At 38.1% G+C, this 27,455-nt stretch overlaps 1 protein-coding gene across 1 annotated transcript; it reads left to right on the top strand.

Annotated features, from left to right (window-relative positions):
- Positions 1–1,508: 1,508 nt before the first annotated feature.
- Positions 1,509–4,086, top strand: LOC133291436 (uncharacterized). Its single transcript, XM_061489698.1, has 4 exons — positions 1,509–1,841; positions 1,972–2,781; positions 2,875–3,175; positions 3,287–4,086. The coding sequence occupies exons 1-4, from the start codon at positions 1,509–1,511 to the stop codon at positions 4,084–4,086; spliced, it is 2,244 nt and encodes a 747-aa protein (XP_061345682.1).
- The last annotated feature ends 23,369 nt before the right edge of the window (positions 4,087–27,455 follow it).

Raw genomic sequence — 27,455 nt, 5'->3', positions numbered from 1 at the left:
ATTTTCAGCTTTACGTTACTTCTGTATTTTGTCCATATCTTGGTCCACAGTTGTCGGATTGACTCCGTTCTTGTTGGGTTTTGCAGATAACACAGAGGGCTACAATTCTTATGAAGAGCACGAAGCCCAATTCGGATTGAAAGCTAGTCTATTTCTTGCGCCAAGTCGGACATGTTTTGCTGAAGTTTTATTTTATTTTATTTATTTTATTCCGTATTTTAGACATATGGGCCGGTCAGAACTGAACCCTAAGCCGCTTTGAGTAAGGGTATATGACGGCAGAGTAGGAAACATTGGATGCATTCTGTAATTTTCAAAATTGAGGATCAAAGTATTTTCTCTGAAGCGTTCTTCATCTTTTTCTTCTTTTTCTTCTTTTTATTTCAATCATGTTTACCTTAGCCATGCGAGGCTAAGAACCTTTTAATCAACCTAAGGGTAATGGATTCCATGGATTAGTCTTGAGGATCTGCGTTTATTTCAAATCAGTTTTGTTTCCCTTCCCAACTCAGTTTGATATCGTGCGATCGTGGATATTCAATCTGAGGTTCGCGATTGCGATTATGGAAAGGGATTAATCATCAGATTTGATGATTAGGTTGATTGACCCTATGACCTTAAATCAAGCGGGCTGATACTCTGCGAATGTATGAGTAGAAACATCGTCTTTGATCAAATGCTAAGCGATCGCTTAGAGAGGGTTGTCAATTGGAAATAAGGATTCTGATCCGATTGACAAATCAATCACGATTCTGATATCTTCTTATCCGAGGAAAGACGTCCATGGAACCCAAACCTTAGGTTGGTTATTTTTAATTCCGAATTTTTATTCCAAATTTATATTCTGCCTTTTTAATTATTGAATCAAAATCCAAAACCCCCCTTTTAATTTTCTGTTCTCATAAGCGATTTTAACCAAAACAATTTCCTTGAGAGACGACTTAGGGTTTCCACTTTACTGCAAATTTTCTGAACCCTAATTAAAAAAATAATTTTAATTTGCGCGAGTTCGACAGCTCGTGTCAAATTTGGCGCCGTTGCCGGGGAAATTGCATCGGTCTAAATCGTTTTCTGATTCTTGATCATCTTCTTCTTCTTTAATTTTCGTTTCTTTTTCTAAAAAAAAAAAAAAAATTCTTCAATTTTCATTTTGATTTTTCTTTTTCTGTTTCTCTTTCTATATATTTTTTTTATTCTAATTAGTGAATATTAACAGTAGATTAGATTTTGTTAGATTTTGATTAGTTAGATTAGATTTTGTTAGATTTACTTTCCTTTTATTTTTATTTTTTCATTTTATTTATTTTATTTTAATTTAATTTAATTTATTTTTATTGTTATTTTTATTTTGGTTCTTTTTGCTCTTTCTTTCCTTTTATTTTATTTTATTTTATTTTTATTTTTATTTGTTTTTTATTTTTATTTTATTTTTCCTAATTCTTTATTTTTTTTTATAATTTAGGAAGTTTTGTTATAATTTAGGAAGTTTTGGTCACAATAAAAAAAACATGGATAATAGACTCTTAAGGCAATTGACTGCACCTGATGTTAAGTATCAGTCTTTTTGCATTCGTTATCTTGATACTGGTTTTAAACTTAAGTCTGGTCTTATCCATTTGCTTCCCAAGTTTCATGGTCTTGCAGGTGAAGATCCATATAAGTATTTGAAAGAGTTTCATGTAGTCTGCAACACAATGAAACCGCAAGGAGTTGATGAGGAGCAGGTCAAACTGAGAGCCTTTCCTTTTTCCCTCGATGGAGGAGCTAAGGATTGGCTGTACTACCTTCAGCCTTCATCTATCGAAACTTGGAATGACATAGGCCAGATTGTTTTTGGAGAAGTTTTTTCCGTCCTCAAGAGCCACTTCAATCAGAAAGGAGATAAGTGGCATAAAACAAGCAAATGAGGAAAACTTGCATGAGTATTGGGAGCGGTTTAAAAGACTTTGTGCAAGTTGTCCACATCACCAGATTCCAGAGCAATTGCTGATTGTCTACTTCTATGAGGGATTGCTACATATGGATAGGAACCTGATTGATGCTGCCAGTGGAGGAGTTCTTGTTAACAAAACACCCAATGAAGCTAAGGCGTTGATCTCAAACATGGCTGCAAATGCTCAACAGTTTGGAACGAGAGCCAATAGCAGTGTTGTGTACCAGGTGCAAAAACCTCCGACCCAGCCTTCAGCAGTGGCATCAAGTGCTGACAATCAGCAAATTGAAAATAGACTTGATGAATTGGCAACCATGGTGAGACAGTTGGCAGTTACCCAGACAGTCCAGACTTCTGTTCCACAGTTCGGCAATCCATGTGGCATATGCAGTGATCATTTTCACTCCACTGATGCTTGCCCTTCTCTACAAGAGGGCTCCATTCCTGCAGACCAGTCAGTAGCTGCAGTCTTTCCTGGGAAACCACAGTTCCAGCAACAACAGAGTAATCCATTCTCCAACACTTACAATCCTGGCTGGAAGAATCATCCCAACCTCAAATGGAACCAGAATCAGCAAAATGTTCCATATCAGCAGAGTCAACAAAATTTTCCATACCAACAGAAGCAGCAGTTCATTCCACAGCAGAGACAAAACTTCCAGCAACCTGCTCCTCAACAGTTACAACAACAACCACTAGTGCAGCAGCAAAACAGTGTCAGTGGTCCTTCGTTGGAGGACTTAATGAAACAGATGGCCACCAACAATCTGGAGTTTCAACAGAGGACAGAATCCACAATCCAGAATTTGCAGACACAGATCGGGCAATTGGCGACATCAATGAACCAGGCCCGATCTTCCAGCAGCTCCCTTCCATCCCAAACAGTTCCAAATCCAAAAGGAAGCGGAAATGTGAGTGCTATTGCTCTGCGGTCTGGAAAGCAAATGGAGGAGCCAAACCAAGCTGCTGTTGAGTCATCTAAGGGAGGTGACACTAGCTCCAAGAAGCAGAGCACTGATACATCTGATGTCCATATCCCTCTGCCTTTCCCTCAGAGAGCCACTCAGTCCAAGAAGCAATCAGCAAAGGCTCGAGATAAAGAGATACTTGACACCTTCCGAAAAGTTGAGGTGAACATCCCTCTTCTGGATGCAATACAACAGATTCCGAGATATGCCAAGTTTCTAAAGGAGCTGTGCACCAACAAGAGAAGACTGAAAGGAGATGAGCAAGTTAACCTGAGTCAGAATGTATCAGCACTCATCCAGCCTATGCCTAAAAAATGTCAAGATCCAGGGACATTTACTATTCCTTGTGTAATTGGCAATTCTGTTTTTCATGATTGCGTGCTAGACTTAGGGGCTTCCATTAATGTCATGCCTGAATCTGTATATAAGTCTCTTGGACTTGGTCCTTTGCGTGCTACTAGTATTGTGGTTACATTAGCTAACAGGAGTAGTATTCACCCATCTGGTTTGATTGAGGATGTATTGGTCAGAGTTAATAATCTGATTTTCCCTGCTGACTTCTACATTTTAGAAATGGAGAGTGAGACTGCTACTAATAGATCACCAATTATACTTGGTTGGCCTTTCATGAGAACAGCTAGAACAAAGATAGATGTTCATTCTGGTACTCTATCCATGGAATTTGGTGATAGCATTTTACATTTTAGTATATTTGATTCCATGAAGCATTCTAAGGTTCAGGTTGATCATTCAGTTTCATGCATAAAAGTGATTCATGATGTGGCTGATAAGGTTGATTTTGAATTGATTAGTGATTGTGCATTACCTGTGGATTATGACTTGCCTATTAATGTTAATTCTGAATGTGTACTAAATGCGAAGTTATGCAAGACTCCCAATTCTGGTAATGATTTTGATCCTAACTCTCATGGACCCAAGATGAAATGGGTACCAAAAAGTTCTTCCTCTATTTTTAGTATGCAGAAAATTTTGCATAAGGTTGGAAGAAAGGATCAAGAGAAGAAGAAATACACACAGAAAAGAAAGCCCCCAAAGTTGCGTGATAAGCAGATGGGGAAGACTTGCACAATGATTTGCCATCACCTCAAAGTTGTTAATGAAGGACCCCAGAAGCAACCTGTGGAGACAGAGGCTCTGCTCATTGATGCTACTTATCCTCCTTAGGGAGTTCAGGGAGTCTTCTTCCCTCTTTTTCTTTTCTTTCTGTTATTTGCATTTTTCTTTTCCTTTCTTTATTTCAGTCTTTGATTTTCATAGGTAGATTTTCCTTTTCTTTCTGGTTATTATTGAGTGTTACATGGAGTAGACTTAAATCACAGGGTTTGATAGAAATTTTTGCTTAGGCTTAGTTCTTGATTCTTGGATTGCATTACTTGCTGCTTGATACTGTGCTGCTGATTGCATGATTTGGTATACCCTTGTGAGGTTTTTGAGCCTGTAGACATGGTCTTAATCTGTAGGCCAGTTTTTCTTTCTTGTGTGATTCTGCTCTTGATTGTTGTCCTCTAGAACTTGCTCTGATTCTTTTTGAAACTGCATTTTTCACTTGCATGCATGAATATGATTGAGGCATTCTTTCTTTCTTTACCCACTTTAGCTAGATATCCATCCCTTATATTATTATCCCTTGGTGAGCCCTTTTGAGCCTTTATATCCGTTATTTCTTAAGCCGCATTACCAGCCTAAGTGAAAAACCAATTAATTCCATACCTTGGAGTTTTACTGAGCATTGGTTTCATTGTGATGTTGTGTTTAAGTGTGGGGGTTTTCCCGAGACGGACAAAAGTTTAAGTGTGGGGGGTGACATATGTGGTTGTACTTATGTGGTTTTACTTCAAAACAAAAAAACAAAACAAAACAAAAAAACAAGAAAAAAAAAGTGTTTATCTTTTCAGTATCTTTGTTTTATGTTCTTAGTTTAGTTCTTAACTTTTGCTCTTTGTAAAATTCTGGGGTGTTTAGCTTTCTCTTCCATATTCATCCGTACCTTTACCTCACCCCCCATTACAACCCTGCATAAAGCCCTCTTGATTTGTGCATGCATGTGTTATTAGCAGTGGAGAAGTAGAATTTGAGCAAGCCTATGATAGAATTATTTTCTGGAGTTGATTTGAGTGATATACTGAATTAACTGATACACTTGAGAGAAAATTGAGGGCATCCTGTGAGGAACCATTTTTGTGTAGTTAGCAGTTGCAGTTGAAATCAGCACGTCTTGTGATTTGAGATTAAGGAATTTTTGTCCTGGTTGTTTTATCTGTTCAAGACTTGTGATTTTTGTTATCTTTTGTATACTTGCTAATTATTAGGAAGGATAGGTTGATCTTCACTCTTTTCTTATTTCTTTGCTTTCTTTTTCTATTCTAGTTTTTGCCCAGGAGTGCAAAAAGATAAGTGAGGGGGAATTTGATAACTCATATTTTATTACACTTATTTGTTACTCTTGATTAGTGTTTTTAGAATTTATTTGATTAAAATAATGATGTTTTGAGTTTATTTACATTTTTAGTTTTTGATTGGGTTTAATTTATTTTCGTCAGAATTTTTCAGCTTTACGTTACTTCTGTATTTTGGCCATATCTTGGTCCACAGTTGTCGGATTGACTCCGTTCTTGTTAGGTTTTTCAGATAACACAGAGGGCTACAATTCTTATGAAGAGCTCGAAGCCCAAATCGGATTGAAAGCTAGTCTATTTCTTGCGCCAAGTCGGACACGTTTTGCTGAAGTTTTATTTTATTTTATTCCGTATTTTAGACATATGGGCCGGTCAGAACTGAACCCTAAGCCGCTTTGAGTAAGGGTATATGACGGCAGAGTAGGAAACATTGGATGCATTCTGTAATTTTCAAAATTGAGGATCAAAGTATTTTCTCTGAAGCGTTCTTCATCTTTTTCTTCTTCTTCTTCTTTTTATTTCAATCATGTTTACCTTAGCCATGCGAGGCTAAGAACCTTTTAATCAACCTAAGGGTAATGGATTCCATGGATTATTAGTCTTGAGGATCTGCGTTTATTTCAAATCAGTTTTGTTTCCCTTCCCAACTCAGATTGATATCGTGTGATCGTGGATATTCAATCTGAGGTTCGCGATTGCGATTATGGAAAGGGATTAATCATCAGATTTGATGATTAGGTTGATTGACCCTATGACCTTAAATCAAGCGGGCTGATACTCTGCGATTGTATGAGTAGAAACATCGTCTTTGATCAAATGCTAAGCGATCGCTTAGAGAGGGTTGTCAATTGGAAATAAGGATTCTGATCCGATTGACAAATCAATCACGATTCTGATATCTTCTTATCCGAGGAAAGACGTCCATGGAACCCAAACCTTAGGTTGGTTATTTTTAATTAGGAATTTTTATTCCAAATTTATATTCTGCCTTTTTAATTATTGAATCAAAATCCAAAACCCCCCTTTTAATTTTCTGTTCTCATAAGCGATTTTAACCAAAACAATTTCCTTGAGAGACGACTTAGGGTTTCCACTTTACTGCAAATTTTCTTAACCCTAATTAAAAAAATAATTTTAATTTGCGCGAGTTCGACAACTCGTGTCAAATTTGGCGCCGTTGCCGGGGAAATTGCATCGGTCTAAATCGTTTTCTGATTCTTGATCATCTTCTTCTTCTTTAATTTTCGTTTCTTTTTCTAAAAAAAAAAAAAAAAATTCTTCAATTTTCATTTTGATTTTTCTTTTTCTGTTTCTCTTTCTATATTTTTTTTTATTCTAATTAGTGAATATTAACAGTAGATTAGATTTTGTTAGATTAGATTTTGTTAGATTTACTTTCCTTTTATTTTTATTTTTTCATTTTATTTATTTTATTTTAATTTAATTTAATTTATTTTTATTGTTATTTTTATTTTGGTTCTTTTTGCTCTTTCTTTCCTTTCCTTTTATTTTATTTTATTTTTATTTTTATTTGTTTTTTATTTTTATTTTATTTTTCCTAATTCTTTATTTATTTTTATTTTTTTTATAATTTAGGAAGTTTTGTTATAATTTAGGAAGTTTTGGTCACAATAAAAAAAACATGGATAATAGACTCTTAAGGCAATTGACTGCACCTGATGTTAAGTATCAGTCTTTTTGCATTCGTTATCTTGATACTGGTTTTAAACTTAAGTCTGGTCTTATCCATTTGCTTCCCAAGTTTCATGGTCTTGCAGGTGAAGATCCATATAAGTATTTGAAAGAGTTTCATGTAGTCTGCAACACAATGAAACCGCAAGGAGTTGATGAGGAGCAGGTCAAACTGAGAGCCTTTCCTTTTTCCCTCGATGGAGGAGCTAAGGATTGGCTGTACTACCTTCAGCCTTCATCTATCGAAACTTGGAATGACATGGGCCAGATTGTTTTTGGAGAAGTTTTTTCCGTCCTTAAGAGCCACTTCAATCAGAAAGGAGATAAGTGGCATAAAACAAGCAAATGAGGAAAACTTGCATGAGTATTGGGAGCGGTTTAAAAGACTTTGTGCAAGTTGTCCACATCACCAGATTCCGGAGCAATTGCTGATTGTCTACTTCTATGAGGGATTGCTACATATGGATAGGAACCTGATTGATGCTGCCAGTGGAGGAGTTCTTGTTAACAAAACACCCAATGAAGCTAAGGCGTTGATCTCAAACATGGCTGCAAATGCTCAACAGTTTGGAACGAGAGCCAATAGCAGTGTTGTGTACCAGGTGCAAGAAACTCCGACCCAGCCTTCAGCAGTGGCATCAAGTGCTGACAATCAGCAAATTGAAAATAGACTTGATGAATTGGCAACCATAAGTGTGGGGGTTTTCCCGAGACGGACAAAAGTTTAAGTGTGGGGGGTGACATATGTGGTTGTACTTATGTGGTTTTACTTCAAAACAAAAAAACAAAACAAAAAAAAACAAGAAAAAAAACAAGAAAAAGAAAAAGTGTTTATCTTTTCAGTATCTTTGTTTTATGTTCTTAGTTTAGTTCTTAACTTTTGCTCTTTGTAAAATTCTGGGGTGTTTAGCTTTCTCTTCCATATTCATCCGTACCTTTACCTCACCCCCCATTACAACCCTGCATAAAGCCCTCTTGATTTGTGCATGCATGTGTTATTAGCAGTGGAGAAGTAGAATTTGAGCAAGCCTATGATAGAATGATTTTCTGGAGTTGATTTGAGTGATATACTGAATTAACTGATACACTTGAGAGAAAATTGAGGGCATCCTGTGAGGAACCATTTTTGTGTAGTTAGCAGTTGCAGTTGAAATCAGCACGTCTTGTGATTTGAGATTAAGGAATTTTTGTCCTGGTTGTTTTATCTGTTCAAGACTTGTGATTTTTGTTATCTTTTGTATACTAGCTAATTATTAGGAAGGATAGGTTGATCTTCACTATTTTCTTATTTCTTTGCTTTCTTTTTCTATTCTAGTTTTTGCCCAGGAGTGCAAAAAGATAAGTGTGGGGGAATTTGATAACTCATATTTTATTACACTTATTTGTTACTCTTGATTAGTATTTTTAGAATTTATTTGAATAAAATAATGATGTTTTGAGTTTATTTACATTTTTAGTTTTTGATTGGGTTTAATTTATTTTCGTCAGAATTTTTCAGCTTTACGTTACTTCTATATTTTGGCCATATCTTGGTCCACAGTTGTCGGATTGACTCCGTTCTTGTTAGGTTTTTCAGATAACACAGAGGGCTACAATTCTTATGAAGAGCTCGAAGCCCAATTCGGATTGAAAGCTAGTCTATTTCTTGCGCCAAGTCGGACACGTTTTGCTGAAGTTTTATTTTATTTATTTTATTCCGTATTTTAGACATATGGGCTGATCAGAACTGAACCCTAAGCCGCTTTGAGTAAGGGTATATGACGGCAGAGTAGGAAACATTGTAATTTTCAAAATTGAGGATCAAAGTATTTTCTCTGAAGCGTTCTTCATCTTTTTCTTCTTCTTCTTCTTTTTATTTCAATCATGTTTACCTTAGCCATGCGAGGCTAAGAACCTTTTAATCAACCTAAGGGTAATGGATTCCATGGATTAGTCTTGAGGATCTGCGTTTATTTCAAATCAGTTTTGTTTCCCTTCCAAACTCAGATTGATATCGTGCGATCGTGGATATTCAATCTGAGGTTCGCGATTGCGATTATGGAAAGGGATTAATCATCAGATTTGATGATTAGGTTGATTGACCCTATGACCTTAAATCAAGCGGGCTGATACTCTGCGATTGTATGAGTAGAAACATCGTCTTTGATCAAATGCTAAGCGATCACTTAGAGAGGGTTGTCAATTGGAAATAAGGATTCTGATCCGATTGACAAATCAATCACGATTCTGATATCTTCTTATCCTAGGAAAGACGTCCATGGAACCCAAACCTTAGGTTGGTTATTTTTAATTACGAATTTTTATTCCAAATTTATATTCTGCCTTTTTAATTATTGAATCAAAATCCAAAACCCCCCTTTTAATTTTCTGTTCTCATAAGCGATTTTAACCAAAACAATTTCCTTGAGAGACGACTTAGGGTTTCCACTTTACTGCAAATTTTCTTAACCCTAATTAAAAAAATAATTTTAATTTGCGCGAGTTCGACAGCTCGTGTCAACTACCCAGGAGGAACCGGGACAATAACGAGGGTCAACCTGATCCTGTCCTGACTGCATTGGCTGAAATGCAGGCGGCCCGACAAGCCGAACAGGAAGCCATGATAATGGCAAACCAGGCCATACTGGACGCCGTCAGGGAGGCGAACAAGAAGGCTACTGAGGATGTACTGGAGGCCAACTGTCTGGCGATCATGACTATGATGAGAGTCATGTTGGAGGAGATGAGGGTTGGTCTTGCTGTTGGCCAGTTTCCTCCGCCACCACCTCCACCGCCACCGCCTCCACCTCCACCCAGTCTTCAGGACGACAGTCAGAGTCAGATGGGTGATGGCAGTCACCTTACGGGGGCGATGCAGACTGTCCCTGTGCTTGTTGAGGACACAAATGAGATCGATCGACGGCTGAATGCTTTCCTTAAGCATAAGCCACCTTCATTTGATGGGCTTTCTGATCCCATTGCTGCTGCTAGATGGCTCCAGGCCCTGGACAAGATATTCAGGGTAACGCAGCGTAGGGACCCGCAGAAGCTTTTGTTTGCCACTTACATGCTGGAGGGCGATGCCCATGAGTGGTGGACAAACACCTCACGTGCTTTTGAGATGCAGGGTCATGTGATGACATGGCCATTCTTTGAGGATTGCTTCCTTGGCAGATACTTCCCTCTGGACGCGCAGGAGAGGAAATATGAGGAATTTGATAGGTTGGTGCAGGGCTCGATGTTGGTTGACGAGTACCTGGCCAAGTTTAATGAGCTGGTAAAGTTTGCGCACTTCCGGATGGTGATGCCTACTCCGGCATTCATGGCTGCTAAGTTCCGTAGGGGACTTAATGAGGTTATTGCAGATAACATTGTTGGAGCTACCTCCAGAGACTTCGGTACACTGGTACAATAGTGTAAGGACATAGAGGATGTCTGCATTACGAGTAAGGCTAAGCGGGCCAATGTTGAGGAGACGAAGGGAATTGGTAGTTCCACTTCCTGGAAACACAGGAAGTTTGCTCGAAAGGGAAAGGGAAATCAGTTGGCTTTTAGGCAGGCGCATGGCCAGTTCAAGAGGACCTCTATGCCGGGGAGTGCAGCGAGGCCTCCCCCTCCCGGATGTGCGGGATGCGAGAGGACTCATTTAGGGCCGTGTGCTACCGACTAGACTATTTGTTTCCAGTGTGGCAAGGAGGGACATTATGCTAGAGAGTGTCCATCGTCGACAGCGAGAGTTGCTGCAATTCAGGCAGTTCCACTTCAGATGGTTCCCCTTCCACCACCAGCGGCACCTGTTGTGCCACCTGCTACGGGGTGAGTGTATACCTTGGATCGTCAGCAGTCAGACCGAGCTCCGAACCTTGTGAGAGGTACTATTACAGTTGGTGGGTCTTCAGTTCATGTATTATTTGACTCTGGGGATACACACTCCTTTATTGCTACCCCGATTGCTGTGGGGGCTTGAGTTGCCCATGCCTCTGTTCTTTCTCCACCATTGCAGGTGACCACCGTCATCAGAGAAAGGTGTGACTCCTCCACTGTTCATCGCGATGTGGAGTTTCAGTGGGATGGTCGTGAGTTCTCGGTGGATCTGATAGGATTGCCGATGGCCAACCTTGAGATTATTCTGGGCATGGATTGGCTGTCCAGAAACTGTGCTTTGATTGATTGTTGTGCCAAGAGAGTGGTGATGTCTCCGTGTGGGTCCACAGCCAGTTCCTCGCCATTCATTTCAGTCCTTCAGGCTAGGAGCCTTGAGAGCAGTGGCATTTGGCTATGTGATGTTGGGAGGTTTGGTGAGTGGGACACAGGAGGATCTCACTGGCATTCATGTGGTGGGCGAATTCCTCGAGGTGTTTCCTGAGGAGATTCCTAAGTTTCTACCACAGCGGGAGATAGAGTTCTCCATAGATCTGTTGCTTGGTGTGGGGCCTATTTCATTGGCTCCATATCAGATGTCGCCATCGGAGTTGGCGGAGCTGAAGAAGCACATTGAGGACCTTTCAGGGAAAGGCTTCATACGGCCGAGTGTGTCTCCATGGAGAAACACCAGTCATTTTTGTAAAGAAGAAAGACGGGACCATGTGATTATGCACCGACTACAGGCAGTTGAACAAAGTGACAATCAAGAACAAGTATCCCCTTCCACGGATTGATGATCTGTTGGATCAGCTTAAGGGTGCTTATGTGTATTTGAAGATTTATCTCCGGTCCGGATACCATCAGATCCGGGTAAAGATGGAGGATGTCCATAAGACCGCATTCTGCTTGAGATACGATCATTACGAGTATTTGGTGATCCCGTTTGGACTCACCAATGCACCGCAGTGTTCATGGACTACATGAACAGGATTTTCCAGCCGTATCTGGATCAGTTTGTGATCGTCTTCATTGACGATATCTTTATTTACTCCAAGACGGAGGAGGAGCATGTTGAGCACTTGAGGATTGTGTTGCAAGTGTTGAAGGAGAAAAAGCTATATGCTAAGCCTTCAAAATGTGAGTTTTGGCTCAAGTCTGTGAAGTTTCTGGGTCATGTGATATCTGCAGAGGGAGTTGCAGTTGATCCGAACAAGATAGAGATCGTGCTAGATTGAGAGTGGCCCAAGACAGTTACCGAGGTGAGGAGTTTCCTGGGTTTGGCCGGTTACTACCGGAGGTTCATAAAGGGATTATCCATGTTGGTTTTACCTTTGACTCACCTCACTCGGAAGGAGACTCCATTCGTATGGACTCACAAGTGTGAGGAATGTTTCCAGGAGTTGAAGGAGAGACTGACGACTGCACCTGTGTTGGTCCTTCCTGATCATGCTGAGGAGATTGAGTTGTATAATGACGCCTCCGGAAAGGGGCTGGGTTGTGTTTTGATGCAGCTGGGTAGAGTGATTGGTTATGCTTCGAGACAGTTGAAGCCTCATGAGGAGAACTACTCGACTCATGACTTGGAATTGGCTGTTATTGTGTTTGCTTTCAAGATTTGGAGGCACCATCTTTATGGCATGAAGTTTGCTGTGTTCAGTGACCATAAAAGCTTGAAGTACCTGTTTGATCAGAAGGAGCTGAACATGAGACAGCGAAGATGGATGGAGTATTTGAAAGACTATGACTTTGAGTTGAAGTACCATCCTGGCAAGGCCAATGTGGTAACTAATGCTTTGAGTCGAAAATTCGTGAGTCTATCCAGTTTGACTGTGACACCCTCCCATGTATGCATCCAGAGGGAGTGTCAGCTAAAACCGATTAGAGACGTAACATTATCGAATAAAATTCTGTAACTGTAAAAACATTTTTATGTCACAATTAAAATTCTTGTCTGGAAAATGGATTTCAGAAAATCATACAGCAAGTTAATTTTTAAAAAACTTTTGCTGCGCAACTCTGATTTTTCCTGAAAAACAGTCTGTCTTGCAAAAAGAATATAAAATCAAAATTTCAAGCTCTTGACATACACTCTTTATAATTTGAAAATAGACATGTGGGGCTTTACGTACATATAAATTATAGCCCATTCAGAGTTCTGTAGCTCTTGAAACAGAACTCGCAAAGTACTCGTTAAATCAGTGTATTTCTCTGAAAACCTCCTGACTTGCAAAAATCATAATAAATCGGTCTTACAAGCATTGGACATAATCTTTATATAATTGGAAAATAGACAACTGGGGCTTTACATACATATAAATTATACCTCATTCGAAGTTCTGTAGCCCCGGAAATAGAACTCGCAAGTTGCTTGCTAAAACGGTTCAAAACTCCGAATTTATATACAGCAGAAATTGGTTTGACAATTCAAATTCCAGAATCACATAAGTTTCCGACAAAATAAAAATCATGCTACAACTCTTTTCAAAACAGAATATACATCATAACATGTCAAGCTTCAAAAGGCTACAGCAAGGTGGAATATTCAATATACATCCAGCAGCAATCAGCGAATAAACAACAGGTTTTCCCAAACAGCAGAACTTAAACAAAATATTTCCAAGAATTCACGTCATCAAATACTTCTACGTCCTCCTGCAATTTTATAAAAATTGAGCCCCAGAAGGGGTGAGAAAAATCCCAGTAGTGTGGCAGAAAAGCCAGCAATGCAACAATGTTAATTTAAATACCGAATTTCCAAAATTGTCACATCATCAAATAGTTCCAGAACATATCCCAAAATATAATCAAATTGCGTAAATAATGCCAGAATATTAATCAGAGTGCATATATAGCGCCAGAGTACTAGTCAGAGTGCATATATAACGCCAAAGTAATGTACGTTCATAGCACTGCAGTGCACGTACTACTAACTAACACAGTGGAGATTCCATTTTGGCTCCATCAAAAGAGAATTCCAACTGTGACCTATGGGACTGAAGCCAAGTGTCCCTTACCCTGGTACCTGAGGAATGCCTATATGATGCGTGCTCAAACACATGCTTACTTATATCTAATACTTCAGTTTCCAAAATTGAATGCACAATGCTGTATGCCATGATATGTTTTGCTTCGCACCCACATGACCCAATGCAATTTTATGATGTTCATGAGTATGACTAAATATCAGAATCAGAGAGTCATAGTTTACAGAATATGGCCACATAATTTCGAAACATAATATATTTCCAAGACAGAATTTCCAATAATTCATAATCCAAATCAAGTCATAATTGCCTTCAAACAGAATCGTAATAGGACACGAGAGCAACAAATCAAAAATTCAAGTACTAAACTAACAGTCACAAAGGGGTAATCCACCAAACACTTACGTCGGTGTGTCCATCTATTTTAACCAAGCGTATCACCAAAAATTCAGTCCACTCTCTTGGAATTATGCGCACCTATACAACGGGTACCAAATCAGAATATCCATATTTGTTTCCCATGATTTACAAATAATTTCCATGCTCTCTAACTCTTGGATTTAATCGGATTTAATGTTTCTATTACAAGATATAATTGCTTCTGACTTACATTTTATTTACCATTGCTTATCAAGATGCAAAGCCAAGTTTTCTAACACATGTAATTTGGTTCTATAACCACGAACAAGGGTTTTCAAACTTTCAGTTACACAAGTGCCAAACTCCACAACTCCTTATACACATAGGTTCGATTTTCATCATCCATAGGTGCTTATAAATTTATCATTTTACATAGTGTGTTCTTCAAGCATAAGGGTACACTAGTGAGACTTAAAGTATATTGTCTCCAACATTTTTAACACATGTAAAACTTAACAGAATTTTTCTAATTCACGGTGCAGCCCAACAAAATTTACGGAACTATCTCCTAGCTCACCATTCTGTTTCTGTGCTTAATTGCATTATGTTCCAATACTAATAATTTTTCCTGCATTTAATTTTAACTCTACAACATGTTATCAATTGATAAAATCCCAAAGTTGCCTACACATGTAGGTTCGGCTTTGGCCAGAAACTAAGGGCACAAAATTTATTTATTTTTATAACATTTTCTATAAGGCCTACAGTGGAGTGAACAAAGTCATAAGCAAGCTATACATACAGTTTTAACACAAGTAAAGCTTAACCAAATCTTATACCTAAGAACCGGTTTAACAACATCAAAGGGAGCTATATTTTAAGCTTCAGAAATTCAGTCCTTAAGTTTGCATGCATGAATAGCCAAAGGCTTGGTGACCGAAACCCAAGGGAAGGAATTGCAGAAAACTAACTCCCTAGATCACTCTTGCTAACCAAAACAGAGAAGAAACATACAAGAGATCAATATTCATAGGTACCTTAATGCTTGCACACCACAAGCTCGCCACTCAGCCAAGGAATTTGTCACCAATTTTTGCTTTAAAAACCTTCACACTCATATTCTCCAATGTTCACGTTTTCAGCTACTTGCAACACACTCCTACTCTCCAAGTTCCAACTTTCAGCTGCATGAAAAAAGGAAACTCCTTACAAAAATCGAATAGAGTAGGAAAAGACAAGGAGGTAAACGAACACCACACCTCCTTGGATAGATGTACTCAGCCGAACAATGGGAGGAAGAAGGAAATACCAAGGTGCTTTCTCATGTTCTCATGGTGATTCACAGTTTTGAGAGGTGATGTGGAAGAGAAAGAGCAGATGTGAACGTAGTTCTCTTTTGATGTTCTTCCTTGAGGGCTTTCGGTTTGTGAGGGAAAGGTTGGCTGGGTTTTCTTGAGTTCCTTGTTAGGTGCTCATGGTTGGAGGGAAGTTAGGGCTGAGTTTGGTCCAAAAATACAAGTGATAAACATTCAGCCTTGGTTTCAATAATTTCAACGCATAGGGAGGAAATGAGGAGAAGATAATGCTTGACAAAACTCTGGATCAAAAGCGTTGAAAATTTAGATTTGTTTCCTTACCCTAGGAGCACAAGGAAAGGATATGATAGATGAGATTTGCCTTTAACCAATAAGACTACATGCAAGGGGATTTCTCTCTTCTTATTGGGTGCAAGGGGCGGCAAGGTTGATCTCTTTGGACACTAATACAAGTATTTAGAGTTTTCCTTTTTTATTTTCTTCTACACCTAGCGCATGAAAGGGAAATAAGTGTCTAGCATTATTTTCAACCAATAAGAACGCATGCATTCTGATTTCACCAATCACCTACTAGGCTTGTAAGATGGCTATAGGGCTGAACAAGTCCTCCCACAATGGCCTTGGGCCATCGCCCCGCTAAGGAAAAGGGTCTCAAAGTGAATGTTCAAAAACTTACCTATCTCATGTACAACTTACTACTTATTATTTTATATGCCTTCTAAGTATTAACTAAGGCTTTCATACTTTATGATTTTTAATTCAAGGCATGCATTCATCTCCACTATGGCATTTTAGTTAACTTCCTAATGGTTCACTTATCACATTAAACATATATATATATATATATATATATATATATATATATATATTATTTATTATTTCATGTTCCCACTAGTTAGTAATTAGGATTCCTACCTATATTTAATTAAATGTAGTTCTATCCCCTTTTAACTAGAGTCTTGAATCTTTTAAAATATACACATATACTCGCTTATAATAACAACAAAAATAATTTTTCGACTTAAATTAATTCCACTCTAAACATAACTTTAATTCGAATTTCAATCATGCTTCACACCTCAATTGTAAGTTATGTAATTTTCTAATTATGTGGGATGTTACATTGACCATGGGGGACTACGATATCATTGAGCAGTTTCGAGATCTGACAATGACCTCTTTGTTTGGGGGTGCACTTCTCGAAATGGAGACCGTGCAAATTGAAAATGAGCTCATGGCAAAGATAAAAGAGGCGCAAGTGCAGAAGGAGTGTCTCGAGTATGTGAGGAACCAGGACGGAGTGTCTTGGAATGAGGATGGATTGTTGACCTTTCAGAAGAGGATTGTGATTCCTCGAGGTTCTTTGACTGTGGAGGTTATGGCAGAGGCTCATAAGGGTCAGTTTACTATCCACCCTGGTGCTACAAAGATGTGTCAGGACTTGAAGCGAAATTTCTGGTGGCCGGGCATGAAGAACGATATAGCTGTTTATGTGTCCAAGTGCCTTATATGCCAGAAGGTGAAGATAGAACACTAGAAACCGTCTGGTAAGCTTCAACCTCTTGAGATTCCTGAATGGAAGTGGGATAGCATTTCCATGGACTTCGTGGTAGGATTGCCGAAGACTCAGGCTGGTTACGACTCTATCTGGGTCATTGTGGACAGATTGACCAAGTCTGCCCACTTTCTTCCAGTGAAGGTGAGCTTCACTACTGAGAAGCTGGCCAGACTATATGTTCGCGAGATCGTGAGGCTTCACGGGGTGCCCGAGAGTATCATTAGTGATAGGGACCCGAAGTTCACATCTCGGTTCTGGGAGGCGCTGCAGGAGGCGTTTGGTACGCAGTTGAGACTGAGTACAGCCTATCACCCTCAGACTGATGGACAGACTGAGAGGACCATCCAGACATTGGAGGACATGTTGAGGGCTTGCACGTTGGAGCAGGGTTCAGCATGGGATAGGTACCTTCCATTGGTGGAATTTTCGTACAACAACAGTTTCCATGCTAGTCTGGGCATGGCACCCTACGGGGCGTTGTATGATAAGAGGTGTCGGACTCCTACCTGCTGGTCTGAGGTTGGAGACAAGGAGCTTTTTGGCTTGGACTTTGTCCAAGATACTACCTAGCAGATCCAGATGATTAGGGAAAAGCTAAAGCAGACGTAGAATCGCCAGAAGAGCTACTATGATGTAAAGCATCGACCACTGGAGTTCAGTGAGAGTGAGCACGTATTTGTGAGACTTTCACCTATCACCAGTGTTGGTCGGGCCCTCAGAGTGAGGAAGCTGAGCCCGCAGTTTATTGGGCCTTATCAGATTCTTGGTAGGGTAGGACCTGTTGACTACCGGTTTGCCTTGCCTTCGAGCTTGGCCAACATCCACAACGTGTTTCACCTGTCTCAGCTTCGGAGATACTTAGCAGATCCTTCGCACGTGGTGCAACCGGATAATGTGGAGGTTCGGGAGAACCTAAAGACTCCCGTCGGACCACTCAGGATTCTCGATCGTGGCGAGAAGAAACTGAGGAGCAAGACCATTTCGATGGTCAAAGTGCAATGGCCTGGACGAACTCCTGAGGAGTGCACTTGGGAGCGTGAGGACGAGCTTCTCCGGCAGTACCCCGAGTTTCGAGACAGGTATGTTTCTGATTTTGAGGACAAAATCCTTAAAAAGGTGGGGAGATTGTAAGAACCCGCACTGTTAATTAAGGAAATTAATTAATTACATGTGAAAATTAGGAAATAATTCCATAATTGACCTAATAATTATTATGAGGATTTAATAATTATAGTAGTGGGTAATAATGCTGAAAGTCGCTTTTCGGACCAAAAGTATAGATACCGGTTCTGCTACTCGGTATAAATGCATACCGATGAAGTATCCTAGAAAATTATAATAAGTGCATGAATATGCCTCGAATATTATATAGGACTTGTAAAACGAGTTTCAAGTTAAAATAATGAGAACTGATACTGGCTATGGAAAAGCGCGTACCGGAAAGGTGCTGCGAAAAATAAAATAAAAATATGATAAATCTTGAAAAAATGAGTAGGTTCAGATTCCAAAATTTGGGATTAAATTGCTAAGCGTAGCAATTAGCGCTAATACAGTGCGATTATGGCTTAAGTGAGCTATATAAAGAACCTTGCACATGATCCTAGGTCAGCCACCTTTCCTTCTACGTGAAAATTGTTGAGTCTTGAGTGCAGCAACCTTGCACCTTCTTCTTCCTCCATTGAGGCCTCCAAGAGACCATTTTCTTGGTTGTTTCTTCATTTAAACACCTTGGGTGAGTGGGAACTATCATGGTGAGAGTGTGGTGAGCTCCATTCTGAGTTGTGGTGTTGTTCTCTTGTGCTTGAAGTGCTGACTTCTTGGGGTGGGTTGAGGGATCCATTGTTATGGCTTTTTGAGGTCCAAGGAGTGACCTTTGTGAAGAAAGAACTCATCTTTGTGTCCCATTTTTGTGCACCTTCAAAGTCATAATCTTTGGAGCTGGTTGTGAGCTCCAAGAGAAGCCTTTGCTTTTGTTTTGAAGCCTTGGGTATGTTCCTTCACTTGATCTTGAGTTTTAATGTTTAAAAGAGGTGTCTTGGCATGTATAATGAGATAATCAAGTAACCAACCTGAGTATGAACCTAAATGTGCCTAAAAAATGGAGTCTTGAACGTAGTTAATTGGCAAAAGTTGAACCTTTGGATGATATCTTCGCGAAAATGCAGAACTGCATTCTGTCGCGAAATATCCGGATATGTGATTCTGTGATATCCGGATATTGATATCCGGATATGCCCCTGACATATATCCGGATATTCTGTGTAACACCCTCTCTTGTAGGCCTCCAAGAGAGTTGTTTGCTAAGCGGAATTAGAGTTCTTTAATAGTATTTTAGAGGCTAAAAAAAATTTCGCTTTTACATTGACAATTAAAACTAAAGAGGGGATCTGGTTAATCAAAAAAATCAGAGTACACAAAATTTCTTAAACTTATTAAAAATATAAATTTCCTGATAGACCTTGCTGTCTTTAAAAATTCGTATAAAATCCATTTCAATGATTCAAAAATATATTCTTTGTAATCTGGAAACTATACATCTGGGGCTTCACGTTCATATAAAATAATAGTGCTTTGGAGTTCGTTTGCCCCTCGAAACATAACTCGCAAAATAAGAGAGAAAATAGTGGAAATATCCCAAATGTCCTGGCTGGTAAAATTCATAATAAATCGATCTTTCAGAATTTCTTTGCAAGGTTTATATATAATGAAACTAGACACCTGGGGCTACGCGTGCATATAAATTATAAGAAAATCGGAGGTTCGTAGCCCCAGTACGACAACTTACAAAGTGCTCGCAAAGACTTTTCAAAACTCAGCATTTAGATAACATGTCAAAATCCTTTTCGCAAACGTTTCAACATCTGTTTCCAAAATACTTGCTGGTCATAAAATCGTAATGCAATAATAAAATCATAGTTCACAGTAATACAAGCTTCTCAATTTCATACAGTCATCCATAAAATATCACATCAATAGTAGCATGCCCAAACAGTAGAAGCCAACAACAAATATCCAAGTCCTCAAAAGCTTTTACGTCCTCCTGCCATTTTGTAAAAATAGCAGCCCCAAAGGGGTGAGAGAAAATCCCAGTAGTGTGGCAACAAAACCATAATGCAACAATATTAACTAGGCACAAAATCATAAATAGTCACTTCAAACATTTAATCCTTTTCATCATATATCATAACGCGTATATAACGCCATTTTTCCTTTACGCTCATAGCACCGTCGTGCGCGTAGCATCACAGTGGGTATTCCTAATGGCTCCCATGAAGGTGAATCCCACTGTGGAACCTATGCGGACTGAAGCCAAGTGTCCCCTCTCCTGGTACCAGGCATGCCTATATGATGCATGCTCAGTCACATGTCCTCAATACAAATATATATATATTCAAGATGTCATGAATCAAGTATACATGCCATGTTATGCAATCGCACCCAACAGAAAAATGTATTATGATGTAAAATGGATGCATATATCATATCATCCTTTCATATTCTTACCATTGGCTCATCATCATCATAACATACATAGAACAAACGTGAGCAACACATCACAATTCCATACACTAGCCAATAGTCACATTAGGTAATACCGCCTACACATACCTCGTACGGCGAAACTTACTTTACCGATTCACAACGAAACAGTCCAACGTCTCAAGGATTTTTTGCACCTAATTTATAGTATAATAAATCAGTGTACATTCAATTTATTCAACCAAATTCCCAAGCTTAAGATCCCTATAACATTCGGCCATAATGTTCCTTTTCTACAAATTATTTTGACTCTAATTTACCTTTACACACTTTTAAAAGTGAGAAATTATTTTAATATTTCCAATAGATCAGAATCGATTTTTTATACTTTTCATAGGGATATTTCTAACTTTAATTTTTAATAAAATACAGCAGCCCCCCCTTCTAAAATAAACAGTGAGAAATCCTAGTAGTGTGCATCTTCTTCAGCAAAACAGTGAGTATTTCTCTACAAAACAATGGACATTTTTCTTCAGCAAACAGTGGCAGTTTTATAACAAAACAGTGAGCAGAAAACTAAGATACAACAACATTTTCTCAAGAGAATAAATATACATGCTGTCTAATCCATTTCATCGGGAAACAGTGAGAGGAAACATATTACACAACAGCATTTTTCTTAGCCTAAATCCAAGTACAAGATTATCTATTCTCAAGTTTAACTAATCATACATGATGCGCTCAAAATGAGTCCAAACATGCTGTCTTTTTAAGGTTTCATTTATGCTAAGTTTAATATAATAAGATACCACTACAGTATGGTCCAGCCCTCTCAAATGTTCTAAACCAAAACAAAACACAAGGAAGGAAGGTGACTTACGGTTCTTTTGCCCACAACTAGCAACTCAACTTGACAAGAATAAAATAGGAAGAGCTTCCGCAACTCAATGCTCCTTCGTTCAGCCTAAATGCCGCACGATGAAAGTAGAGACTTCTCCAAAATAAGATCTAAGCATGCAACCACCAAAAGGTCTCATGAGAGTCTTGTGTGAGTAGGAGAAACAAGAGGAAGGGCTAGTCACTCACCTAGGGTCTTTCGGCCAGCAGAGGAATGGAAAAGAGATGACGTTTTGTCCTTGCTTATCATTCAAAATTCACGGTTTCAAGAAGAAAAGGGAAAGAGGAAACCAACGACTAGAACTTGGGGTATAAGAGGAGTAGGTTACGGTTTTGATGTAGGGAATCGAAAGAGAAAAATGAGGCTATAGCTTGATGTTCCTTCTATGGTGGTGCCACGGTTTGGGTAAGAAAACAAATAGAATGAGTTTGAATTTGGTTCTTCCTTCTTTGATGGTCACGGCTAGGAAGTGTTTTAACAAGATCACTCTTGGCTCTCTATTTAACGTTTGGAGGGTGAAAGATTGAGAGTTTAAATGTTGTTTTAAAGTACATAAGACCAGAAATTATACTATCTCCTTCTCCATTAGTCGCACACGGAAAGGTGAGATAAGATGGTGACTTGTTGACCAATAACATTTCATGCACTCTTACCTTTAGCCCCTTCATTAGTTGTATGACTAATGTTGGACATTTTGGTGAAATAAGGCTGAAAAGTGATGGAGATTTCAGCAAGCAATGTCAGCTCTTTATTTTCCTTCTAAGCGCATGTGAGGAGAGATAGAGTGTTTGACTTGATACTTTTAAAAAGTGAAATTGGATCAGAATTTTTCTGATGCTATTTGCCCATTCTAGCGCACATAGCTAGAGGAATAAGGATAAGGTTTGTTCCATGTAAACAAAAGGAAACTAGATGGCACACTTGGATTGCATGGAGAGATTTTATCTTGCCACCTCATGGACATACAAGGCTGAGTTGGGTTTATCTTCAATCAGAATTTTCTAATGCTTTCTTACAAATTCCACGCCTAAAATAGAGTGAATAGAATAGGTAAACACTTGTCTTTTTCATCCTCTTTAATCGCATAAAGTGAGGGGCTGGGTGCAGAATTTTTTTGCCCAACTAGTTAATATGCAGGCTGCCCTTTTTCAGCTCATTGGTTGCATGATTTAAAATGGAAAGGTTTTGGAAGATACAACAAGTTATCAACCTTCTCTTTTTGGTCTAACCCAACGCATGTGAAAAGGGAGAAAGATGAGAGTGATGCTGACTTCTCTTGGATAAAGACAAGCAAAGGTTCAACCTTGTTTCTAAGTTCTATGCGTACAAAAAGGAGAGGAAATAAGAGGGGTTTTGGCCATGTGTAGGTCTTTATCCAATGGTGAGTTTCCTTCTAAGGATTCTTAGGATAAAGTGATGAGGTCAAACATTTAGGGCTGATTTGTGAGATTAAAATCTCAATTTAAACATCAGAATTTGTGACCAACTTATGCGCACATGTGTAGGAAGATAAGGGTGTAATTTTGCCAAGTGTGAACACTACCAAACAAAGGCTGATTAGTGGGAATTACTTAGGATATTTGTAGGGATAATAGACAATGGGCTTGGGCTGCACCTAGAGTTCTTTCTAAGGTCCTAAGGCTTCGGCCAACACAATGCTAGGACCAAAATGTACAACCCAAAATACTACTTAGACACTAATTCAATAACATTTTCGGTTCACATAGATCTTATTTAATATCATGTTTTCTTTTCTTTGATATACTACAGTTAATACATTCCCCTACTTTAATAATTAAAGTTTCATATGCCTAAAGTACTTACAACATTGCAATTCAACCAACTTCCTAACCAATTTAATTTCCCTTAATGGAAAATAGCTATGTAGTGCGAAAATCATACATGTATCCTCATAAAATTCGAATCTCACATAGGCATCTATATTCTTCCTAGTTTCACATATATAGCTATATATATATTTTAATTTTACGTGGGATGTTACATTCTGGGTTTTCAAAGAACAGTAGCTCACTGTTCCTACAGAACTGAGCTATGGGTTTGTGGATCCTAGTTTGATGAAGTTGAACTTCTGTAATAACTTAACTAAGTCAGAATCTATGTGATTAAGGGCTTGTGGCTTTGTGAGAAGCCTAAAGACATGAGCCATAAAAGAGAAGCGTTGTCTTTATGTTTATGCTTATGAGATATGGTTGTTGATATGATTGCTGGTCCAAAACAGATTGTGATTCTGCTGTGTTTGGACTTTGAGCATTGGTTGGACTCTTGGCTTGGATTGTTAGCTTGCAAGGTAAGCTTTCGTGTCCTCGGTTTAGCCATTGTTGGTTCCACCATTTCCTATAGGGGGATGGTTGTATGCATGATGTCTTTTCATATACTGTTTTATTGAAATGCTAATGAGCTGTTAAGTGCAATTGCTTATGATATGTATGTGGTGTTACGCCTACAGAAGGCCAAGGGGTGGTCCTGTGGGCGAGTACAACAATGGCTAGTACTGTGTGGGTTTAGATGGATTCCTGCACTTCTCTAATCAGTAGAATTACTATAACACACATGACATGATTATTTGCTGCATTTCACTATTTTGGAACTTATACTGTTAAACTGCCTTTTGAACTTATATTGCACATGTAAGTGAGCTTGAGGTGGAAAATTCTTAAGGACCCCTTGTCTTACTGAGATTTCTTGTTAGAGATCTCACCCCACGTTTGGGGCACATATTTCAGGTTCAGGTAATACTGGGGTTGATTCCTCTAGCGGCAGGAGGCCGGAGCTTAGTTGACTATATACTTGCTGTATGCTGACATGACTGGATATTGGATGCTACTTATGTTTTCTGCCTTTATTATGATATTGAGTTGAGACTGCTGTTGGGCTTTGTTGCCTTATTTGGTGAGCATGGGGATTGTCCATGCCACGTTGATTTACTATGTCTTAGTTTAGTTTTGTGTACTAATAATGTATCAGGATTATGTCCGGCCTACGTGTTGTAGTTCCGTGATTTTAGATACTCACATTTATTTATATACGAGGTATTCTAGTTATTGTTGAATTGCAATTACATACAGGCGATGTTTTTATGAAAATGATTAATTAATCAACTTGGCTAAGTATAAAGACGTCATAATCGAAAAGAAAAAGATATTCCGCATTTTTAAATTAAGCGTGGCTTTACGATGACATGTTAACAAACCGGGTTAATACGGGATGTTACAAATAGGAGGAGAAAAATTAAAGCTGGATTCTAAAAATGAATAATACTCTATAAGTAATAAATTATATAGATTTTGTTATCTATTGTTTTTAATTACTTACATAATTAATAAATTAAAGCAGTGAGATTGATAATTAAAATTGAGTGTAACACTTATATTTTTATAATTGATAATGCCCCATAAAAGTTATAGCCCCTTTATTAAATTGAGATTTTTAATTCTTAAAAAATAAATCAATATGTTAAGGATAAGGAAAAAGACTCAAAATTAAAAGGAAAATAGGATAAATGTATAAAAATAAATATTATTCACATAAAAAATATAAATGCAATCAATATCCCCAATATACTTATATCTTTATAATATATAAAGAGAAATTTTGGTAAGTAAAAAAATTGAAAGAGAGGATAATAATATGAGACACGTTAATGTGCTTTGAAATGAAAAGAAAAAAAAATATAAATGTAATTAGTATGCAATTTTCATACACAATTACACATATACAAGAGGGAATCCAATATAGACAAACTTGAAGGAGATGATGCTTTGTGAATTGTGACACATTCATGTAATTCATATTCTTCATATAGAAAATATAAAATGCAATCATTTGCATTAAATATTAGGAAAAAGATCAAAACTAAAAAGGGAAATAAGTTAAATATTTAGAGTCAATTTTCTTAATCTAAATATAAAAAAATTACAATCTAATATTCATCAAGTGTTGAGAAAAAGGGACCTCCAAACACATTGATTGATTAATATGAGTTGTTCCAGCTTAATCAGTTTTGAGTTCAAATTCTAGGTATGTGGCTTCCTTTGTAGTCATACTCTATGTAACACATCGTTACGTGCCATTGTGTTATCATTACATATGATATTAAGCGCAGTTACAATCACAACAGTTCCATTAAAATACAGCTAAACATTTTCTTTTAAACATTGCATATTCCATTAACAATAATTATCGTATTCAAATTAAACCAAAAACTGAAATAGCAACACAGTGACATTGCGGAATAATTAATTCTAGCTTAAACATATTATACTAGTCCTATTAGACATTACTATAGGGTTCCTATACACCCCAAATCACTCTTTTTATTTTTCAGCAAACTGGATAACTCGTTAAGCTCCTCGCTGAAGCGAGCTCCTCAATGAGCAATTCACATCAGCTCGTTGTACTGCTCGCTAAAGCTAGCACTACAGTGAGAAAATTAATTCCCTAGGCAGTAGCCACTGCTCAGGTTCTCTGTTTCCTCGCTAGTCATCTCGCCGAAGCAAGGGCACCAGCGAGCTTGCTCGCTCAACAGCTTGCTGAAGCGAGCACTTCAGCGAGCAGTAACCTGCTTTAACTAAGCTTTTGTCTCATTTTTAATTAGCTCACTGGCCTCCTAGCTAAAGCGAGCGCGCTAGCTATAACACCTCATAAATTTAAATGTATTATTATATGTGGTAATGTGATTTAAAAGGGTAGGATTAGTAAAAATCCTGAAATTAGGGCCAAAATACTTTAAAAGGGCAAAATGGTAATTTATCAAACACGTATCCCTAGGCATGAAAAATTGAGTAGAAGATCTCAAATGCTAAAAATAATGGTGGAAATGGATTCAAGACGAAAAATCGAGTGGATATGCAAGTTTTGGAAAAAATGATGAATAGTGATTTTACTAGTGTAAAATATTGCGGTATAATTGTACCGATAAGCGCAAAAATATGATCAGAATTTCTATGAAGTAAAAATATGATGTGAACGAGAAAAATACGTAGGTTATGAATTTATGGATTTAATTAAGTGATTTACTAAAGTTAAGTGACGTGTAGGACCCACTTAAGTGATTTAAGAGACAAAAGTTTGAAAAATTTAGAACACTCTTTCTCCTCCTTCTCCTTCTCTCCCGTGAGTTTCTTCTCCATTTTAGGGCATTTGAAGCTTTGATTTCTAACTCCCTTTTCTAGCCACTTTTAGGAAAAACTTCCAACTACAAAGTTGTTCCCCACACTCTTGTTTATGACTTTCATATAGAGTGCATCTTGTGGGGAGCATTGTGGAGGGAGAAAACCCCCTAAATCAGCCACAAAAATTGTGAGTGTTCGGAGAATTTTTGGGGATTTTTTGGTTGAACCATTGGTTGGAGATCACTCCCTTGGACCATTGGAGGCTATTGGTGGTAAGATTTCACATTCTCATTTAGTTTTCCATAAGATCATAAATTGGATGAGGGTTTTGAAGTTGTAAGTTGAGTTATGGTAGTTAGGAGCATGAAATGGTATGTCTCCTTTGGAATTAAATGATTAGAATGTTAAATGATGATGATTGATGCAATAAAAATTATTGTGATTTGGAAAATTATAACTTGGTGAAAATTAGAGTTGATATTGATGATTTTGTGAAATAACATGGTTGTGGGATTGAATTAATTGAATTATGGAGCATTGATATGAATTAATAATGGGATTGCATGATATGTGTTAGTGTTAAATTGAATTGAAAGTCTTGGTTTATGCCTCTTGAGACTTTCGAACCATGATGTGGTTGGAGGAAAAATGATGTGAAAATATGGTTTAGGCAATAGTTGATGATTTAGTGTATAATTGGTGGGCCGGTGAATTACTTTGATAATTCAAGTAGTTAAGATAGTTGAATTAATGGTGAGAGGGCCATTAGGCCTAAGTGATTCTAATTGGTTATGATTCGTGTGAAGTGAATTGATTTCATTGAAATTGTATTGATGGTCATTTTGTTGATCATATAGGTTGCCTTTCACGAATG

The sequence above is a fragment of the Gastrolobium bilobum genome, unplaced genomic scaffold, assembly GCF_033153095.1.
Source record: "Gastrolobium bilobum isolate Gb01-03AN ecotype WA unplaced genomic scaffold, APGP_CSIRO_Gbil_v1 utg11295, whole genome shotgun sequence".
In the NCBI taxonomy this organism is placed as follows: Eukaryota; Viridiplantae; Streptophyta; class Magnoliopsida; order Fabales; family Fabaceae; genus Gastrolobium; species Gastrolobium bilobum.
Note: the sequence above shows the minus strand (reverse complement) of the source record. Positions and strands in the feature narration are given on the sequence as shown.

Excerpts from the sequence above, each read along its gene's own strand:
- LOC133291436 (XM_061489698.1), top strand. The coding sequence starts at position 1,509 with ATGGATAATAGACTCTTAAGGCAATTGACTGCACCTGATGTTAAGTAT. Across the intron at positions 2,782-2,874 it reads TGGCGACATCAATGAACCAG|CAAATGGAGGAGCCAAACCA; the intron begins GCCCGATCTTCC and ends CGGTCTGGAAAG. Across the intron at positions 3,176-3,286 it reads AGATGAGCAAGTTAACCTGA|ACTTAGGGGCTTCCATTAAT; the intron begins GTCAGAATGTAT and ends ATTGCGTGCTAG.